Source organism: Phalangium opilio, unplaced genomic scaffold (genome assembly GCF_054372755.1).
Source record: "Phalangium opilio isolate 3A_F unplaced genomic scaffold, DU_Popi_V2 ptg000070l_1, whole genome shotgun sequence".
NCBI lineage: Eukaryota > Metazoa > Arthropoda > Arachnida > Opiliones > Phalangiidae > Phalangium > Phalangium opilio.
In genome coordinates, this window is record NW_028324182.1 from 11730509 (window position 1) to 11748405 (window position 17897).

General features: G+C 36.1%; 1 protein-coding gene across 3 annotated transcripts in view; it reads left to right on the plus strand.

The window, feature by feature from the left end:
- Window positions 1-17897, plus strand: part of LOC149661640 (cell adhesion molecule Dscam1-like) — a 183565-nt gene that overhangs the window by 137676 nt on the left and 27992 nt on the right. For all 3 annotated transcript variants that reach the window (XM_089843202.1, XM_089843201.1, XM_089843203.1), the window contains one exon: window positions 7009-7308. In XM_089843202.1, coding sequence (XP_089699328.1) covers window positions 7009-7308 — 300 coding nt within the window. The remainder of the gene's footprint in view (window positions 1-7008; window positions 7309-17897) is intronic.

Here is a 17897-nt window from a genome sequence, read left to right on the forward strand (position 1 = left end):
TAATTAATTGAATTTAAGATTAGTCCGAGCTTAATATACATTATTGATAGAATTTGGGGAAGCTCCCGTCTAGTAACGATTATTATATTCTGAAATATCAATATGAAAATCGTTATGTTTCTTTTTGGTACAATTTCTCCTGAAACTTGAGAGGGCGGTGTTTTAGGCCTTATTTAATAGTGTATCCATTATGCGGTAATACGAACCTGTCTGAATAATGCTAGGAAACCATCCACCTGTCGTTATCGAATGAGAAAATAATTGGGTGGTTTTAACGTTCATATTTCCCTCTTATTTGTCTTTTTGTTGAAAATCGGGGGAGAATCGTACGCGGTTCGATATAGTCCCACGCAGTTATGTTTGTCTTTCAGTATGACGTTGATTTGGATCGTCCTCTCTATTACGTAACTTCGATTTGTATTCAATTATTTCCGAACATATCTAATTTCCTCTTATTTTTATCAATAAACCCCTAACCCTTACATAATTCCATGAATATAGAACATTTATTTCAAACTGGACAGAAGGTTTGATAGTAATATATCTTAATAATATAATAATTGCATATTCTTGTGGGTATTTAACCAATTCTGTTATGGTCGCAATGCACAGTCGATCCTCCTGGATCCTTGGGCAAACTGTCCCTCGCTATATATTATTAGCCATCGAATAACGTGATCTTGATGGACAGATTCAATTCCGCTTTTGATAAATCGATTCTTCCTGTACGAATCGATCTTTGTTGCCCAATTTCGCCTCCTCTTTAAGTCTAACCCCTCCATGTTCTCTCCCTCCTTCCCCCTCTCTCTCTTCTCTTTGATTTTCTCCCTTTACCGCGAACTTTGCTAAGCCTAATGTCTCAAAAGTTTACGAGGCAATCACGTCCTAAGTTAATTACGGCAAATGGATAAAGTCGGAATACAAGTAGGCAAGAGAGGGTGGGAAGACAAAAGTCCCCGAGTTCAAATGAAAGGGAAAGAGTTGTCTCTTGTAATAAATAATAAAGGTTGTTGACTCAACCGAAGAGTAACAATATTGATAAAATGAAAACCAACAAAGAAGCTGCGTCTTAGTTTCTACCCAATCTCTAATTAAAACTCCAGTTTTTTTACATAGTTAGTGTACCTCTTAAGGGTGGCGGAAACGGTGCACCAACGCAAATAGCTTCTAAATCAAGTTCATTATTGTCTGGTGGCAGAATTTCCGCCTGAATTGCGCGGTTTATTTAGCTTTTGGGCGATATTAGTTCAACACCAGCACATTTGTGCGGTTTTTCTAGATTTTATTTTGCGATATTTAAATCAAAACCACAATCTTGGCAACACTGTTGGCGGCACTACGCCCATCCCAAAGATAGTAAAAAAAGCCCTGACACTAGAACGAATCGGGTGTATACCAGTATGGGTTGGGATGGGCCTCATTTTATTTTGGCAGTCGGGTCACGTTTCTCTTTTGTCTTTTCGGGCTTAGTTAGAAACACCCATAGCGTCTCCGGCGCCTTTACTTTTCTTTTTAAAAAAATCCCAAGCTATAGATCTTACTGAGAGCGACGAAAACATTATGCTAGGCCTTTTTTTCTACCATTCGTCCATTGGTTTCTTTTGTTCCTGAAGAGGCCAGGTTTATTCGGTTACCCCATGAATATTGAGTGAAACTAACGTTTATATACGGTATGGGCACCCGTATCTTAAGCTACAGGTTAATAACCCGATATTCTTGAAAAAAAGTTCAACTATTCTCACGAATAGAAAAAGCTCGTGCTGTAGAAAAAATATTTGGGGTCATTTGTAAAGGAGGAATGGAATAAAACCGTTTCTACTCAAGGTCCCATTCCGAAAAAAAATTTCTTATATACTTTTTAAGGCAAGGGGTCCTTCAATTATTCTGCACGGTCCCGCTCGTGACGCCTGAGTAACTTTGAAGAGGGCACCCTGAGCCTCCCATCTTCTTTTACCCGCCTGTATACCTACTTCAGGACCTCTCCATCGTCACGGATACTGACTTTGAATCAAGCAAAAGAGGGGGTACCCGTTGGGGATGGTTTTGTGACGAGAATAACTAAAAAATGGTTTTTTTCCCCCCACTAGCTTTCGCGACGCTTTTAACTTCTTGAAGAAATTGGGTGTAGGGACGTGTAAGAGGAAAGGGGGGAAATCATGGAGAGTCTCAAACCTTAGCTTCTTGTTGTCTCGTTTATTGTTAACGCGTTTTTAAAGGGTCGATCCAACGCTCATAGTTTTGATACGAAAATCTGGAGAGATGCCGGGAGGGAGGCAGCTTAATGGAGCTTGAAATGTTCGACTTTAAATTAGGTTTAAAAAGGTGTATGAAGTGTGTTATATTCGCCTTAAAACTCACAACTAAACCTGTTTTAAAACTTGCCTGTATTAGGAGTAGAATAAAATTGGTTCAAACTTGATTCGAGGCTCTGAAGCGAGTGGTTACATCAATTTCCATTCTGTCCTTAGCATCTATCTCAAGTCCTTTTTCTCAGTTCTTTTATATACGGGCTCTGTGATCAGTTTTTAAGAGATTTATGGGGTCAGCATCATGTAGAGCCAAGGCCTAGCTACTGCTTCTATTTCTAGATGGTTTTCTTCCATATACCTCTTTCTTTTTAACGGGTGGTATGGCTTGGTACGTCAATAGAGCGCTAGCTACTACGCAGGCTCCTTTCAGTTATACTTAACACGGATGTGTCTGGGTTCGGAGAGAAAGGGCACCCCTATATAGTACTTGACGCGAGACGTGACAACTCTCGACAGTTCAGAAATGGTTTTTATATAGTCTGGGGCCTTTTATTTTGGTTTTTATTTTATTTCTATCCCTCTATTTCTCACTCGTCTACGATTCATCCCAGGTTTTTTTACTACGAAGTTAGGCTATAGCTACCTAGATGTGGGTTGAAAGTCCATATTTTAACTTTAGACCAATCCCCAGCACCCTATTCTTGAGTGAAGCGTAAAACATTCACCTAGTTTCGCTGAGGTTTACGTGAGTCCATAGAAAGCTATTTTCTTTTTTCTTCTCAAGTCTCCAAGGTGGTGAGCCACTTTCTGTTCTGAGCTAGGCTCCAGGCCTTCGAGACGAATTGGAAGTCGACAAGAAAAAAATTGTCGATTTCCATTTTAAAGATCCTGAGATTAAGGGGTAGAAGTTTTTTGTCCCTTTTTTTCTATTCCCGCTTAAAAAAAATACGTCTTCCGGGGGATCTGGAGTCGTTTTTCAATTTTTTCCATTGGTTTTTGCTTGGTTTTTTGCATATATTGTCGATTATATCGCCCGGAGTGTAAGAAACTCTTTTTTTTTGAAGTACGACTTGAGTGTAAAACTGAAGGATTCGACTTTGTCAAAAGTATTATATTAAAATTATTTTTTTTTCTTTTTTTTTTCTGATGGAAGCTATTAGTTTTCACTTTTTAAGTCTTCTTATATCGTATATTAAAGCTATAAATTGCGTGGGATTCACCTTCACCTTCACCTTCTTTGAAAGGCGAGAAGCTCTAAGATGAAATGAAAGCTGTTCGTAACTAGAGAAACTTTAATTTAGTACATTTAAATCAGATTTTTCCAAGGTTAAAAATAGAAACTTATATACACTATCGTATAAATTTAATTTCGGTGTATTAAAGTTATAAAATTAAAATTAAAACAGGTCAAGATTAAGAAGAACATTCTGATTCTGAGAAATTCGCGAACTCGTATGAATGAATATTTTAGAAGAGCAAAAATAATCCTACGTAGTCTTAGATTTTAAGGTCTTCTGTTATTCCGAGAATATATCTAATTCATTAAATTTGGTCAATTTTAAACATCAAAGGCTAAGAAAACTTGTTAATGCGTTAAATTCAATTTTTAATTTGATACTTAGGAAGGATTAACTTTAGTTAAAATGCCAACCTAAATCAAGTCGTTGAAAGAATTCTTTGAAGTTTTTAGTTAGTCCTTTTGCTTTTATAAAATTGAAAATTTTAAATTTTAAGTACTTAATTTTGTTATTTCGTCTTATGAATTATACATTAAGTACATGCAATTTTTTAAAAGAGATCACGTGAGCTAGTATATAATATTTTCTCTCTTTCATTCCCTCGCATTTGATAACCGTGTTGATTTTGTTGGTTTTTAGATAACGGCCGTTTTATTATATAAACCCAGCAGCATCCTCTCTTTACTTTCAAACCATTCAATAGAATATATTTTAGCTTTTTCAGTTCTTTTGGACCATCGCATCCTATCTGTCATACCGAGTTTCGGTATAGTGCTCTAGAAATAAATAAAAAAAAAATCCTTTTTTTTTTCATCATTTTTATTCAATACCGAGTTTGTATGTCGATAGTATAAGCAGTAACAAACTTTTGGGTGGCAAAAAGAGTAGAAAATCGAATTATGATTCCTGGGCCCTGAAAACGACTTTGGCTTTTTTTTTACCTTTAAATTTTAAACCTTTTAAAATGTATAAGGTTTTCGAGGGTTGTTGTTTGCCCCTGATGAAATTCAAATCCAAAAGTTAGCTGAAACCTTTTCAGAGATAATTTCGTTTTAAATTAAATCTGAGTGAGGAATGTACTGAATGTAGCCCCCCTTTTAGCAAGTTGTTATTAAAGGTCACGTGATGTTTAAGTGCAGTAATCGCAGTTACAGTCGAGGGTACAGTTTTCTTATGATTGCAACTTGTCGATCTTGTTTCTCAAATCTCTTTTTCTTTCAATCGATGTTAGTAGACAGCGCGTCACTCTTACGCGTTATTGAAAATCTTATTTGATTCCCAGTTATAAATGAGATGGTCTACAAAATTCTTTTTATTCGTAAAGATTGAAGAAAGAGGGGGCTATATTTTTGGCGTAGGCTGGCAATTGGTTACCAGAGCACTTTAGTATAAAAGATTTACCCCTTTTTGCCTCTACTATAACCCGGAGCCAAAAGGATCCCCGCTTCTTTTCATAATGTCCAAATTCTTATTCAGCCCGGGTTGTTTTATCGCTCTATTTTGCATTTAGATTTTTGCAGAAGTTTGCAACGGCCAAGGCTTAACTTTTCTTCTATTTACTTTTCTAGACTATTCCTCTCTCTCTATTTATAGAAGGTTTACTTTATAAAATTTCGTTAAATTTAAAAGAAAAAAAAAATGAAATTTTCAAAGATTTTCGGATGCTACGAATAGAGTTGAAAGTTCAAGGGGTGGTTTGATTATTAATCCCCTTTACCCGCGTTCTCAGCTTCCCCCGTAAACTCTTCATTCCTGGTGAATACGCGAACAAATTGTATAACTTCAGGACGTTATTAAATTTAAACCTCGAAGGCATACTTCATCTCTTTTAGTCCTTCCGTTTCGTTCTTCTAGATTTTTATTTTTTCTTTATTTTCGAAGTTTTCATGGCTCGAGTAATACATATCAGCGGAAGTAGATTAACCTAAAGATTTTATAAACAATGCATATGCGTTTGTCTGATTACTAACTCTGAATTTTGGGAAAACTAATTTTTCATCTGATGGCGTTTACTATCTGAAAGGAACCTGAATTAATTCTAACTTAAGACTAATCTACTTTTGAATTATAAGTTAGTAGAAGAATAAGAAAGAGAATAAGACGGAAAGATTAGAATCGTTGAGCCGAAAGAGGTTTCAATTTACATAAAGAGTGTAGAAATTGGTAAAGCCAATATATCTCCGAAGCTGCATTGCCCATGAGTGCAAAAATTTTTCCTTTCCATATTTGGTTGGATAAAGTTTTTCTCTCGAGAAAAATCCTTTCTTATTCCATATAACTTCATTCCTTCCTGCAAGCGTTTTATTCAAATCAGAAACGTCGTCATATTTAAGACTTATAATCCCCAATTTCGATTGGTTTTATGAAAAATCTCCAAAAATAAATCGCCTAAACAGCGTTGAAAATTAATTTCAATGTAGACCAAGGCTTAAAATCCAATATTTTGAATTAGGCTTAGACTCTTAGTACGCGATAGTTTGAATTAGGCCTAACACCATAAATCAGTTAATTCCAATTTATTTTCCACTAAATAAAAGTTTTAAACCCGACATTAGTTTACTAATTTAACGGGTCATTACGGCCTGTCAAATTAATTTTCTTGGGGACTCGATCTTTTCTACCTTCACTTAAGAAAAAAATAATAAAAATTCTTTGAAGAAAAAAGGAACAAGCTAATGAATTCTTTTAATTGGATGCTCCTTGGAAAGTGTCTACTTGTACGGTGACTCATGTCTCTACCAATATCGGTATTGTTAGGTCTAGAAGTTTTTGTTATCCCAAGTAGAAAGACAAGAGATCTCCGAGATACATAGTGACAGGGGCGCGATAATAACAAGCCTTAGCTATAATGACAATGGTTTTAATGAGGTTGGGGCAGACATAAGGTTGTTTCTTTATAACTGGCGACGCCATGCAAAGACAAAAGGTATAGGGGTGAAAATAGGCCTTTACCCTATATATTTTAAAATAAAAAAAGGAACTCTTCCATTATTAAAACACTGCAAGGCGCGGAGGCAATCTTTTGTCTCGATCCCCTAAAAATAATTGCCCTTGAAAAAAGAAGTAACATCCTTTTTCCATAATTTTTCGCAGTCCGCGTCAGTGGAATTGGGAACAACAGGCTTAATTTTATTCAAAGGTCTAGTTTATGTACCTATAATCGTTCCGCGACTTCATTACCTATTATATCAAATGCATACGTGAAACTAGTCCTTTAATCCCATTTCCAATTTTAACAATAACGATAAGCTCCTTTGTTATTTTCTTAACGTACTGAGCTTAATCTATAATTTTTCACCTTGAGATCATCTCCCGTCATTGTTTTATGGTTTGCTTTTAATTTAAGAATGGGGTAATGACCTAAATACTAAAGAACTTTGAATTCTATTTAAGTCTTTAATTACTTTTTTTATCTAAAAATATTATTGAAGCGTTATCTTTGTTTTTTATTATGATAATGGCTTTAATAACTAATATTTTTATTATTCTAATTTAGTTTTATTTAATTTCTATTCTTACAGTCGCTCCAGGCGAACCCCAAGTGACCCCGAGTAATCCAATCGCCAGGGAAGGGGAACCTTTCGCCTTGACCTGTTCTAGTCAAGGTGGTAGTCCCGATCCACAAATACAATGGTATCGTCAAGGTGTCCCGCAAAATGGACTTATGCAGAAAGGTGGCTCACGGGACCGTCCTACGTCGAGTGTACTCGCTTTGACCCCCAAGATGGAGGATGATGCCGCCTTGTATCGTTGTATTGTATGGAACAGAGCTATCCGGGAAGAGATGAAACTGGAAAGTAGCGTCACACTTCGAGTACATTGTAAGTACTTTAATTTTCTTCTATTTGTTCTTGTGAAGATGTACCATATAGTCTGTACGGAAAATTGTTAAAATGTAATGATAGTAAGACGGTCAATTTCTAGTTAAACCATTGAATAATATACTTCAGGGACTCTTATCTAGTTGCCGCTCCAGGGCTGGCCTAATTAATCCATCCCTGCTAATAGGACTAGCTAGAATTACGTCAGAGGATTAAATTTATACCTATCAGTTTATGTCCTTTGGTTAGATACAGCTGAGTATACATTATTCCAAATTATATTAGGTAGTATTAGGCTTAACTACTAAGAAGAATGACATGATAAAGGCTTAAAGACTCTCCATCATGCGCACGACGCATTATCAAAGGCTAATAGCCCTTTAATCGTAAGATTTAACCCGTGTAAAGCCCTAGACCAGACTTCTGGTTGGTAATATTACCTCATTCTCTTTTTATCTCGGTTTTATAAACGTGCGTCTCGTGTTTTTGATCATATTAAAGTATACGAAAATGATATACGCGATTCCTTTATACACCCCATTTGTTGTTTTCGTGCAAATCCCCTCCTCCTTTTGCCGTTTTATTGATGGGCTTTCTGAAAGATTGAAAATCGAGAGACGAAACGTAACTTAAGCAACAGGTTTTTAAAGAAAATTCTCTTAAGCCTTGGTCCTTCGGTTTTTTGGTTGTTTTTTTTTACGTTTACTATTAAACTTTGCTATTTAGAATTAATTTATGGAAATGGTTTTGCGAAGTGGAACAAGTCTCGTAATTTAAAGGCGGAAAAACAACCATTTTTTTTTCTTTTTCTGGATGAAAAAATTTGATTTATCTTGTATCGTCCATTTTTTAAAATTGATGGTATAGCTTTAACAATTTATTTTTTTTTTCCGAATTTTAACGCCGAGGTTTCTGCGTGTAATTTAAGTTTTAAATTCATCCTTGTAACTTATTTCCCTCGCTAGTTCCGCGCTGTTAAAATCATAGGGGAATATTACAAGCTATGAAATATCTGTTTTACAAACAAAAATGCGTGTTTCTCTAGTTCTCTATGTCGTATTTATTCCCTTAGCTCGCTTTATAATATTCTGTATAGACGTAGAGACAAACAGGAATTTAGGCTATCCGCATTTTAAGCCTGCGGGAAAGCTAGCTTTTGGAAAACTAATAATTTTACTGGATGTATGTATACGGACGGGTCTTTGCTGCTGAATTCACATTTTCTACTGCATTCCAATTACACGACATTGCCAGCGTGGCGTAAATATTAAGCTACATATAAGAAAAAAAATTCTTTTTCGTCAACTCGAAACTAATACGAATGCATACAGGGTGTTTGTGAAAGGTCCATCAATAATGAAAGGGCGTATTTATTGGGCCATTTTGAGTCGAAAATGTTCTATGACATTTTTCCGTCCGGGCCACTGTTTTCAAGTTATTATTGGAGTCATTTACGGATGACCCCTTAAATTTAATTAAGAAATTGAAAGACAGCGCTAATTTAATGAAGGGGTCATCCCTAAATTATTCAAATCATAACTCGAAAACCGTGGCTCGGACGGCTAAATGTCATAGAACATTTTCGACTCAAAATGGCCCAATAAATACGCCCTTTCATTATTAATGGACTTTTCAGAAACACCCTGTATATTAAAAACATACCTTGTTCCTTCTCTTTCCAAATATAAAATATCTGGATATACATATAGTGTTTTATTTAGCTTGAAATTAATTAGAAATGCTGATTTATTAAAGATAATGTTTATACCTTCTAATATTGCCAGTCTCCGGGAGCGCCCTTAAAGGCAGAAGGAAGTTTATCCAACAAAGCTGCCAGAATATAAATTCTGGGTTCATAATAACAAGTAATACCGATTTCACAGAAAATATCTAAGAAATTGGTCAAGTTTTTAATGCAATTAAGTGCAGATCGTTTCTTATAATGAAATATGGATGTTACCATACGTTTATCAGGTATGTCCCAAAGTTTGTCACTGGTTACAAACTGGAGCTCGTCATGGAATGACGTAGGTTACAGATTCTCGTAAAGCAACGCCTGGTTTGTCTGTCAATCCTCGCATTTTGGCATCTAAATAACTTTGGGTAGTGAAGGAAGGTTACCAAGGCTTAGCGTAAAAACAAAATATATTAAAGATTTCATTATCCCTTTAATGAGAAATAACTAAATCGTTTGTTGATACTGGGGTTCGTACAATTTTTTTTATCCTTCGCTCATCTTCGTCGCGGCCCGTATCGATTTGCGTTTGGTTGTATTTTTTTTACCAAAATATAGGAATCTGAGCTTTAATTTCTTTCTATCCGGGTGTATAGGCTAGAGTAAGACCGTCAAAAAGAGATAATAATGATGATGAGAGCGACTGGCTGGGCTGCCTCCAAAAGAGAAATAGAAAAAATTGTTCGGTAGCAGTTTTTAAAATGACTGGTTGGGAAACATCTGCTCTTCATAAAAAAAAAAGCCAAATTATAGGCATGACCCGACAATATGACGAAGTGCAGATAGAGCTAGAATGAAATACAAAAAAATGTTACGTAAAAAAAATTCCCTATAAAAAAAAGTGTATCTTCTTTTGTAACCGGTTTCGCGACCCCAACAAACGTAACGTACAATTTCAGACCGTTTTTTTCTGTTACGTTTCTTAAAAGTTGACTGTCACAAGTTTCAAACGATTTATTTTTAAAGAGATAATGAAATGAGGTCGATATTGACCCATGCTAAACCTTAATGCGCATTAATAATGTTAAGTTTAGTGATAATAATTCTGAAACTAAAACCTTTACCGTATCTTAATAGGCACCTTCATGAGCATTCCATTACTTATTTAAAGAGATAATGAAATGATATCGATATTGATGACCCACGCTTTAATTGATTCATCTAAGCTTAGTAACAAAAATTCTAAAACTAAAACCTTTAGGGCACCTTCCTGAGAATTCTATTACTTAAAATTAACATATTGTTAAGATGATGTCGAAAGACTTGTTATATAGACTATTTAAAATACAATTTAGACCTATTTTTAGTGCATCGCACTTTTATTAAAAACTTGATTTCATCTCCCTCTTATTAGGTATACAACATCTATAACTTATAAATTCCTATACCGGTTGCCCTAATCAAAAATGCGATTTCTCGGCCGCCGCTCTATATATGCCCCGAGGCTTTCATTCCAATGGTTATGGCGAACTAAAATAGTTACCAAGCAAGCTGTAAGTCTAGTCGAATGATGTAAATCAGACTTCAGGGCATGAAGAGAAGAGAGAGAGAGAGAAAAAAAGCTCCAACTGGTTTCATTTTATATTATTTTTTTTTCATCTTCTGGTTTAAACATCTTCCGAAGTTCATTTCGTAGTTATACCTAACTTTTCGTTCTACGAAGGGGTCATCGTATAGTGGCGGTTAATTTTTTATCGGCTTTTTCCTATGTCGCTGCCCGTAAGCCACGGCCCTTGAATCTTTGAAGAAAAAAATAAGACTCAATCCCCCGAAGCTGAAATAAGAGGCGACGTTTTTGAGTTCAACAACATTCAGACTCCTCCTAGGCCTAGTCTTAAGCCATGTTTTTGAGTCTAAAGTTATTGCGCGTCTAGAGAGACTCGTATTCGTACAAAATAGGCTTAGCTTTTCAAAGATCCTGTCCGAAACGAAATGTATTTAAATTATGCAAATATGTTTTTTAAAGTTAACTTATTCAGTAGGAAAGAAATATTTCTAAACATTTTATTGGGGAAATATGGAAATATAAATATTTATTGAAACTGTTGAATTTATATAAATTTTATTTTTAAATATGAACGAAGCTAAATATATTTGATTCTAAGCCTAATTTGGACGAATTGATCAGTTTGAAAAACTCTAATCACGAGACATCGCATATAAAATGATGAAATAAGAAACCTAGGCTTAACGAATATTTTTATTTTCTAAACTGACTTCTACTAGTTAAAAGCTACATTCTTACGAGCTAATATTAGCTTTTCCATTAAATAAATATGATTCTGCTTCCCCAATATATATATCTGGTATGGATGGCATTCTATTCATTATTTATTATCGTGGGAATAAAAAGAAAATATGATTTTCATTTATAAAGAAGTATCTCATTCTTGAATCTTTCTTCATAAGATGAAGAAATGGGCCAAATCCAGATTTTTCTGATTACACCCAAGACGAGAATCCCATATTTTTTTCATTAAAAAGAGTCTCGCGAATCCAGGAATATCATTTTTAGATGAAACTAAAATCCCCTTCGTGATAGAAAAGTAGTTGGCTAACATCGGGTAAAGAAGGGATCCCCAAAAACATAGAGAAAAAGACATTATACGACCTTCTGATTACGAAGGATAGAAAAAAGTTGTCTCTTGTTTCTTCTTAGTTTCGTCTTATTCTCTAACCATTGTTGCTCAAACCCAGGCATGACCCAGGCTGCAACTATCCCTGTTACCGGGTACCCCTTGAATTTTTAAAGTGATTCATGAATATTGTCGATTTTCGTGTTGCATGCGATTGGATCGAAGATGGGCTTCGATTTACTGTCATGTTACATGCATGATCAAAGTACTAAGCCTAATTTGAATTTAGGCTTACTAAAATTTTTCTCGTGAAATGAAAAACACCAAGGGGCCAGGGCATTTTACTGTTCAATCAAGTTGGAGCTTTTGGGGCTTTCTTTGGACAATTTTAAGTTCGTCTGCTGTTCCATATATTCTCGGGAGAATTGAATAGCTTCTAGATCCTCGCGGGGCCACTAACCTTCTTTTCTCCGGATTCCGGCAGACTTTTCGGACGTATAAAAAAGTGAAACTCTTGGGCATCAAGACGCTCTAGGAGAAATAATCTATCCTCTCTCGGCACGGCGCAAAAATATATCTCGCTCGAGCGTAAAACTCCATAAAGAACGCGATAAATTTGGGACGTTACATCGTGATGGTATACCCTGATTAAAGAATGAGTGGGGACCCCTTATCCTCGCCTCCAAGGTTTTCTAGGGGGCCCACCCGTATACCACACTGTCTTTATTACTTTCAAAGAAGTTTTTTTTCCTTCTTTACGCATTGAGATTGCCATCCCAAAGTAATTGCTTTCAAGGGGCTCGACTTTAACCCAACGATACCACCACCTCAGTAAGAAAATCAAATTTTTATTAGCCAGACTGTTATAATTGTAGGGAATAAAACTTTCCGGGTTAGTTAATAGTTACGTATAGTTAACCTCTACCAAACTCCATTATAAATGAATTTTTTTTTTCATCAGATACGGGTTCAAATTAGATTATACGACCTTTTACGACATGTCAAACTTAGGTAAAATATGGTTATGTTAGATGTTAGATTTATCTACGCATAGTTAACCTTTTTATTATCAAACTTTTAGTAAAGGTGAATATATATTATCATCCCTGAATTTGTAGGTTAACATGCCATTTAAATTTTCAAATTGAAGTTCAAAGGTCATCATTGTGATAATAAAACTATTCCAATGGTTAAAAAACATTACAGCTATTCTTTTTAACTAGATTCTTTCTAGGTGTTAAACTTGTAAAAGAGAAATGGGAGTAAGATGGTAATTCGTGTATTAGACTTTTCCTCCCCTTCTTTAGTTCCATTCCATTTCTTTCTTTCTTCAGCTAGTACGTGTTATCGCAACCACTTTCGTTCTTTTAGAGCGTGTGCATGTCTTAAAGAATAAATTCGGTTATAATATATTCGTTTAAGCGTGAAAATAAAGCAATTCTCTCGTCGTCCTCGTCTCCTTTCTTCTCCACCCACTGATTTTGCCGAATAGAATCCCTTTGTTGAAGTCTGTTCATCTTGCGCGGTTGAATTAAGTTCCAGGCCCGAAGTGGCGCTACTTCTCTGGTATAACCCTTTCCCCATCCATCGGTTGTTGCTTAACTCGATGTTATGAAACGTTGGTGGACTTTGTTCGTACAAACCTAGCGGATATTATGGTGTAAGGAAATAGTTCTAGTTGCCATTCTTAGATAGCTATACGCGATGTACGAGGTTACCTCCCACTTCTTAAATGTTAGTAGTTTTTGATAAGCGCCATCTAGTGAGCGAATTCTGTACTTTGATTTTATTCCGTATTTTAAAAATGGCCGCGGACAACAACAGTCTTTATGACACAGAGTTAACCCTTTGTCAGGCCCCGAATAAAGTTTGTAAACGCGCGATCTCCACTCCCTTAAATCCCTATCACTACTTTTACAGCCAAGAACGGAACATGTTCTACCCCAACTTGCCACTTTTATTTTTCAAAACTTACTAATTAGCAATGAGAATTAAAAAATATGTTCAAATCATCGGATTCACCGAGCCAAAGGATTTCAGACGATGGTTATGAACTTCCTGCTTTTGAACGCTAGATGGCTTTAAACACCGACGTTTAAAGGGACAAAAATACCGAATTTTACGCTTTACTTCGACGCTAGATGGCGGTTTCAAAAACTACTAAGACGCAATGGCAGCCCCCTTGGAATTTGCCTGGTAAACGACGTATAGCATTGAAGGATTAAAAATGATTGTATGTAAAGAGACAACTTTTGGTGTCAATCTGTTTTTAGTAATGAAGATTCTTCAGGGCAAATTAATAGATTGTGGGATCGGGACTTCGTTCGATAACTTCCGTTAAATTTGTTTCCACACGCTTCTTCTGTTTCTTACATCCTAACCCGAAGCGAACAGAAAGTATATAGGAATTGAAATGAAGAAAGAGTTTTTTTTTGATTTCGTGGGATCTCTTTCCCCGATTTTTTTCCACCTTTAAAAACTTCAATCGGAAAGTTTCCATAAGCCTTTGCCTTTTTCTATTTTTCTTCGTTTCCATCTTCGCCAGCATCCCCGGTGACTGAAACCCTCGCCTCGATGAACCAACCCCTCTGTGATCTCATTATACCCTTTTTGTCACCCACTCTCTAACCCGACAGTAAAGCCCGACTTTTCCACCACCCATCCCAATCATGACTGAGAGACTTAGGAAACCTGATTGATTGAGCATGCGCCAACGACTCAAAAAATTACTCCTTCAGAAGAACGGGGAAGACGAACTATATACCGCGATAGAAAAATAGGATCTAGAAAAAAAAATTCCAAGCGCGTAATAGGTGACACAACCTACCCTTTTTAGTTGGGACTAACCCCGCAAGCCTCTTCTTGCCGAACCCCGGGTCTCCCGCGAGATGAAGCTTAGTTAGGGAAGGTTTTTCTTTTATCCTTTAACTAGCTAGCGTTTAAAGTTTTGTTGAAAGTGATCAATGTTAATTGCAACCCAAGATTTCAAAGATTATTGGAACTGATATATCGTATCTATCTAATCAAATACTTAGCTCTACGTACTTCATCCTATTACCAAAATTTCCATGTTGACCTCACCTGAACTGAAATGGTACTGGTCACCTGAATAATTTGATTATGATAGGGGTATATACCTCTTAATCAAATAGAGGCCATTCCGTTTTGATTAAGACATTCGGACATAACTAGTTATGAATCGCGAAACTAGTTAATAGCATAATAATTTCAATTTAGGGCCATTAATTTTTAAAGTACAGGGTTTATTATCGTTACTTAACCAACTTGTTCCAGTTACACATGCATATATAAGCTTTTCGTCGAAAATTTTGGGGAATGACATTGTCATTTCCTCACTAAAAAAAAGAAAAACCTCTTTTCTTTTTTTTACTAGATCGAGGGAGATTTTTTTGTACCACGCGTCTTCGTTGTGTTTAAACCTCGTCAAATGAGAAAGGGGAGGATTGCTATATGAAGCCCCTTCCTCTAAAGTTAACGTTAAAACTGCGCATTCCACTTCCCACACCCCCTCCCCTGGTGCCTCCTTATACTCATTTTTACGTTTAATCACTCGATAGCTCGTTAACTAGATTCATTTTTCTCTTCGCCAAACTCGCCTCTCTCTCTATGCTATTATAGAAATTTTGCAAGCCTGTGTGTGTGTCCCCCCTTGCGTTTGTATATATGAAATCGTATTAAATATAATTTTTTGTACACGTTGAAAGGGTGGAGAATCAAGAGTGAAAATCTAAGAGTTAGCCTTAGCTCCGACCCGAAGAGTAATTTCCTTCTCCCATGCATACCCTTCTCTTATGTAAGAGTTTAATTTTGCAGGAAATTGCAGTCTGACGTGCTCATTCTACCTTCTCAGCTTTTAGCGAACTCAATAATAAAATCTCTAATTTTCAAAGTAGGGAACTGAGAACGGATCTGGCTATTTTATAGCTAAATAGTAAACCACTCCTTAAGTTGATTCGGAAAAGTGGAACGATCTTTTTTATATTTATTCTGTATTCTTTATCGGGGCTTCGAACTCTCTCACTCCTTTCTCTCTCTCTCTGCATAATAGTCATTAACTATTAAACATTTATTTTTACTCATTGCATGCAACCATAAGTTCATAAGATATGTTCCACAAGTTTGTCACTTGTTACAAACTGGAGCTTCTGGTGAAATGACGTAGGTCATAGATTCGAGGTAAAGCGACGCCTGGTGAGGCAGGCGCTGTCAAAGGCTTAGTACAGACTATATAGGACCTAGATGGACTGCAAAGTTAACCGAGTGTAGTCATGCAATTCTCGCTTGTCGTTCTCGAACTAGCTCGAGCTGTAAGTCTCTAGCATTACAAAGTATAATACTTATGGAACATATCTTATAAACTTATGATGCAACTGACCGACTAAAAAGGGGGAATGTCTTGTGATTTTATGATATTCTTATCGTATCGTTTCTTCTCAGAAATCTGATTAAGTTCATGGATTTGAAATGAAATACTCTAATTTATGACTAACAGTTTCTATTTAATTTAACGATATAAATGGGTGGGGTTTATTGGTGTTGTTTTTAATGTAATAGAATTGATATGTTATACTATCTCTTAGAACTTTGACTCCCAACCCACGTAAAAGTCGGTCGTCTATCAACCATAATCGTGTGGGACGAAATATCCAAATTCATTTCGTAAGAAAAATTAGGGAGAGAGAAAAAGAAATAAAATTTAATGGCGAAAAAGTGTCATCGTTTAAAACATTCCTCCTCCGCGAACGAAATTTCAAATTTTCTAACATTAACTCAATGCGATTCTACGCACGTTATTAACATTTTAAGCATCTCGAATACCGTAAAAACCATCGGTACATGTACCTTACCCAAAATGTGATATGAAAACGGTTTTACGCGCCCAGAGTAAGAAGAAAAAGAAGAAAAAAAGTTTAAAAACGTCAGAAAAATGTTTCTCTAATTTCTTCTAGTTGAAAATTCTCGTTCCTGGGTCTTTTCGAGTCTTTTCCATTTTGGGTCCCGTTTTCATCACCTCGTACGCTTCGTTAAACCTTAATATTCACTTTGTAAAATATATATTTTTTTTAAACGAAAAATCTTCGATAGGGTACTTTCTTTCCATTTTCTTCTCTCATCTTGGGGAAAAATCCTTGGAGAAATAAAACTCTGTTCACTTTATTCCTGTTATTTAAAGAGATTTGAAGGAAGGAAGATACAAACCAGCTTGAGGGTAGTATCGTACATGTTGCATCTTTTAAGATGAACGGACTATTTGGAAGAGAAGGCAAATTCCGTTTAACCCTTCTCTGATAAATGGCGGGGCATCTCAGCGTGGTCTTCAACTCTCCTAGAAGTCAAATGACTTTGATCTGCTTTTTTCCCCCAACCTTAGCTTCTTCCTTCCTCCAAAATTTTATCTTCTCTGACTTTTGCCTATATGTTTTAGTGGGACTCTGTAGGCTCATTAGGGCTTCCCTTTCGTTGCTTGAAATCGCCAATGCTCTTTTTAATAATTTAACGGAGAGAAAGGAGAATGATATTATCATCCCTTCTCTAACCCTAACGCCCCCTTTTCTCTTCACTGCCAACCTTTGATGACTTCGATTAGTACCTTTACGTTTATTAGCGTGTCTGCATTTACCCTTTTTTCCCCCTTAGATTGTTTTTAGTCATCCGTAAAGTAGGGGTTGAGTATAGATGACTTCTTTAAAGTTGTATTCTGTGTAATATAGTCTAAAATTTTAATTAGGAGTTTGTTTAAAAAGTTATGATGAAAAGAAACCCAGGCTGTAATTTGGAAAGCGTTTTTAGCTTGGACGTACACGATATAGTCTTGACCGTCTTGTTGTTCCCAGCGTGGGTTGTCGTTGTAGTATAAGGATCTTTAAACCTTTAGGGCGTTGGTTTCTAATCCCCCTCCCTCATTTTCTTCCACTCTTATTTTTTTTTTTTTGCGTTCTTAACTTTCCCTTTCTTAATTTCCCCTGATTTTAAACCGTCTCCCCTTTCTCTCTCTCTCTAAAGATGAGAGGCGAGTTAAAAGAAGCCAGTGAGCACTGAGCGGGGAGAAGAGGAAACCTTCACCTTTTCGTCCTATTAATGACCATCATTTGATCCCTTCTCCTGTCCCCTCCCATTTCCCCCTTCGCCTAGAGCTTTTTCTTTAACTTTTCTGCATCGACGCACAGCCTGTAACTTCTTTTCGTCGTCGTCCGCTACGACTATGAAAGAAGAAGAATAAGAAAATAAAAAAAAGTTCGATTTTCTTAAAAGAGAAT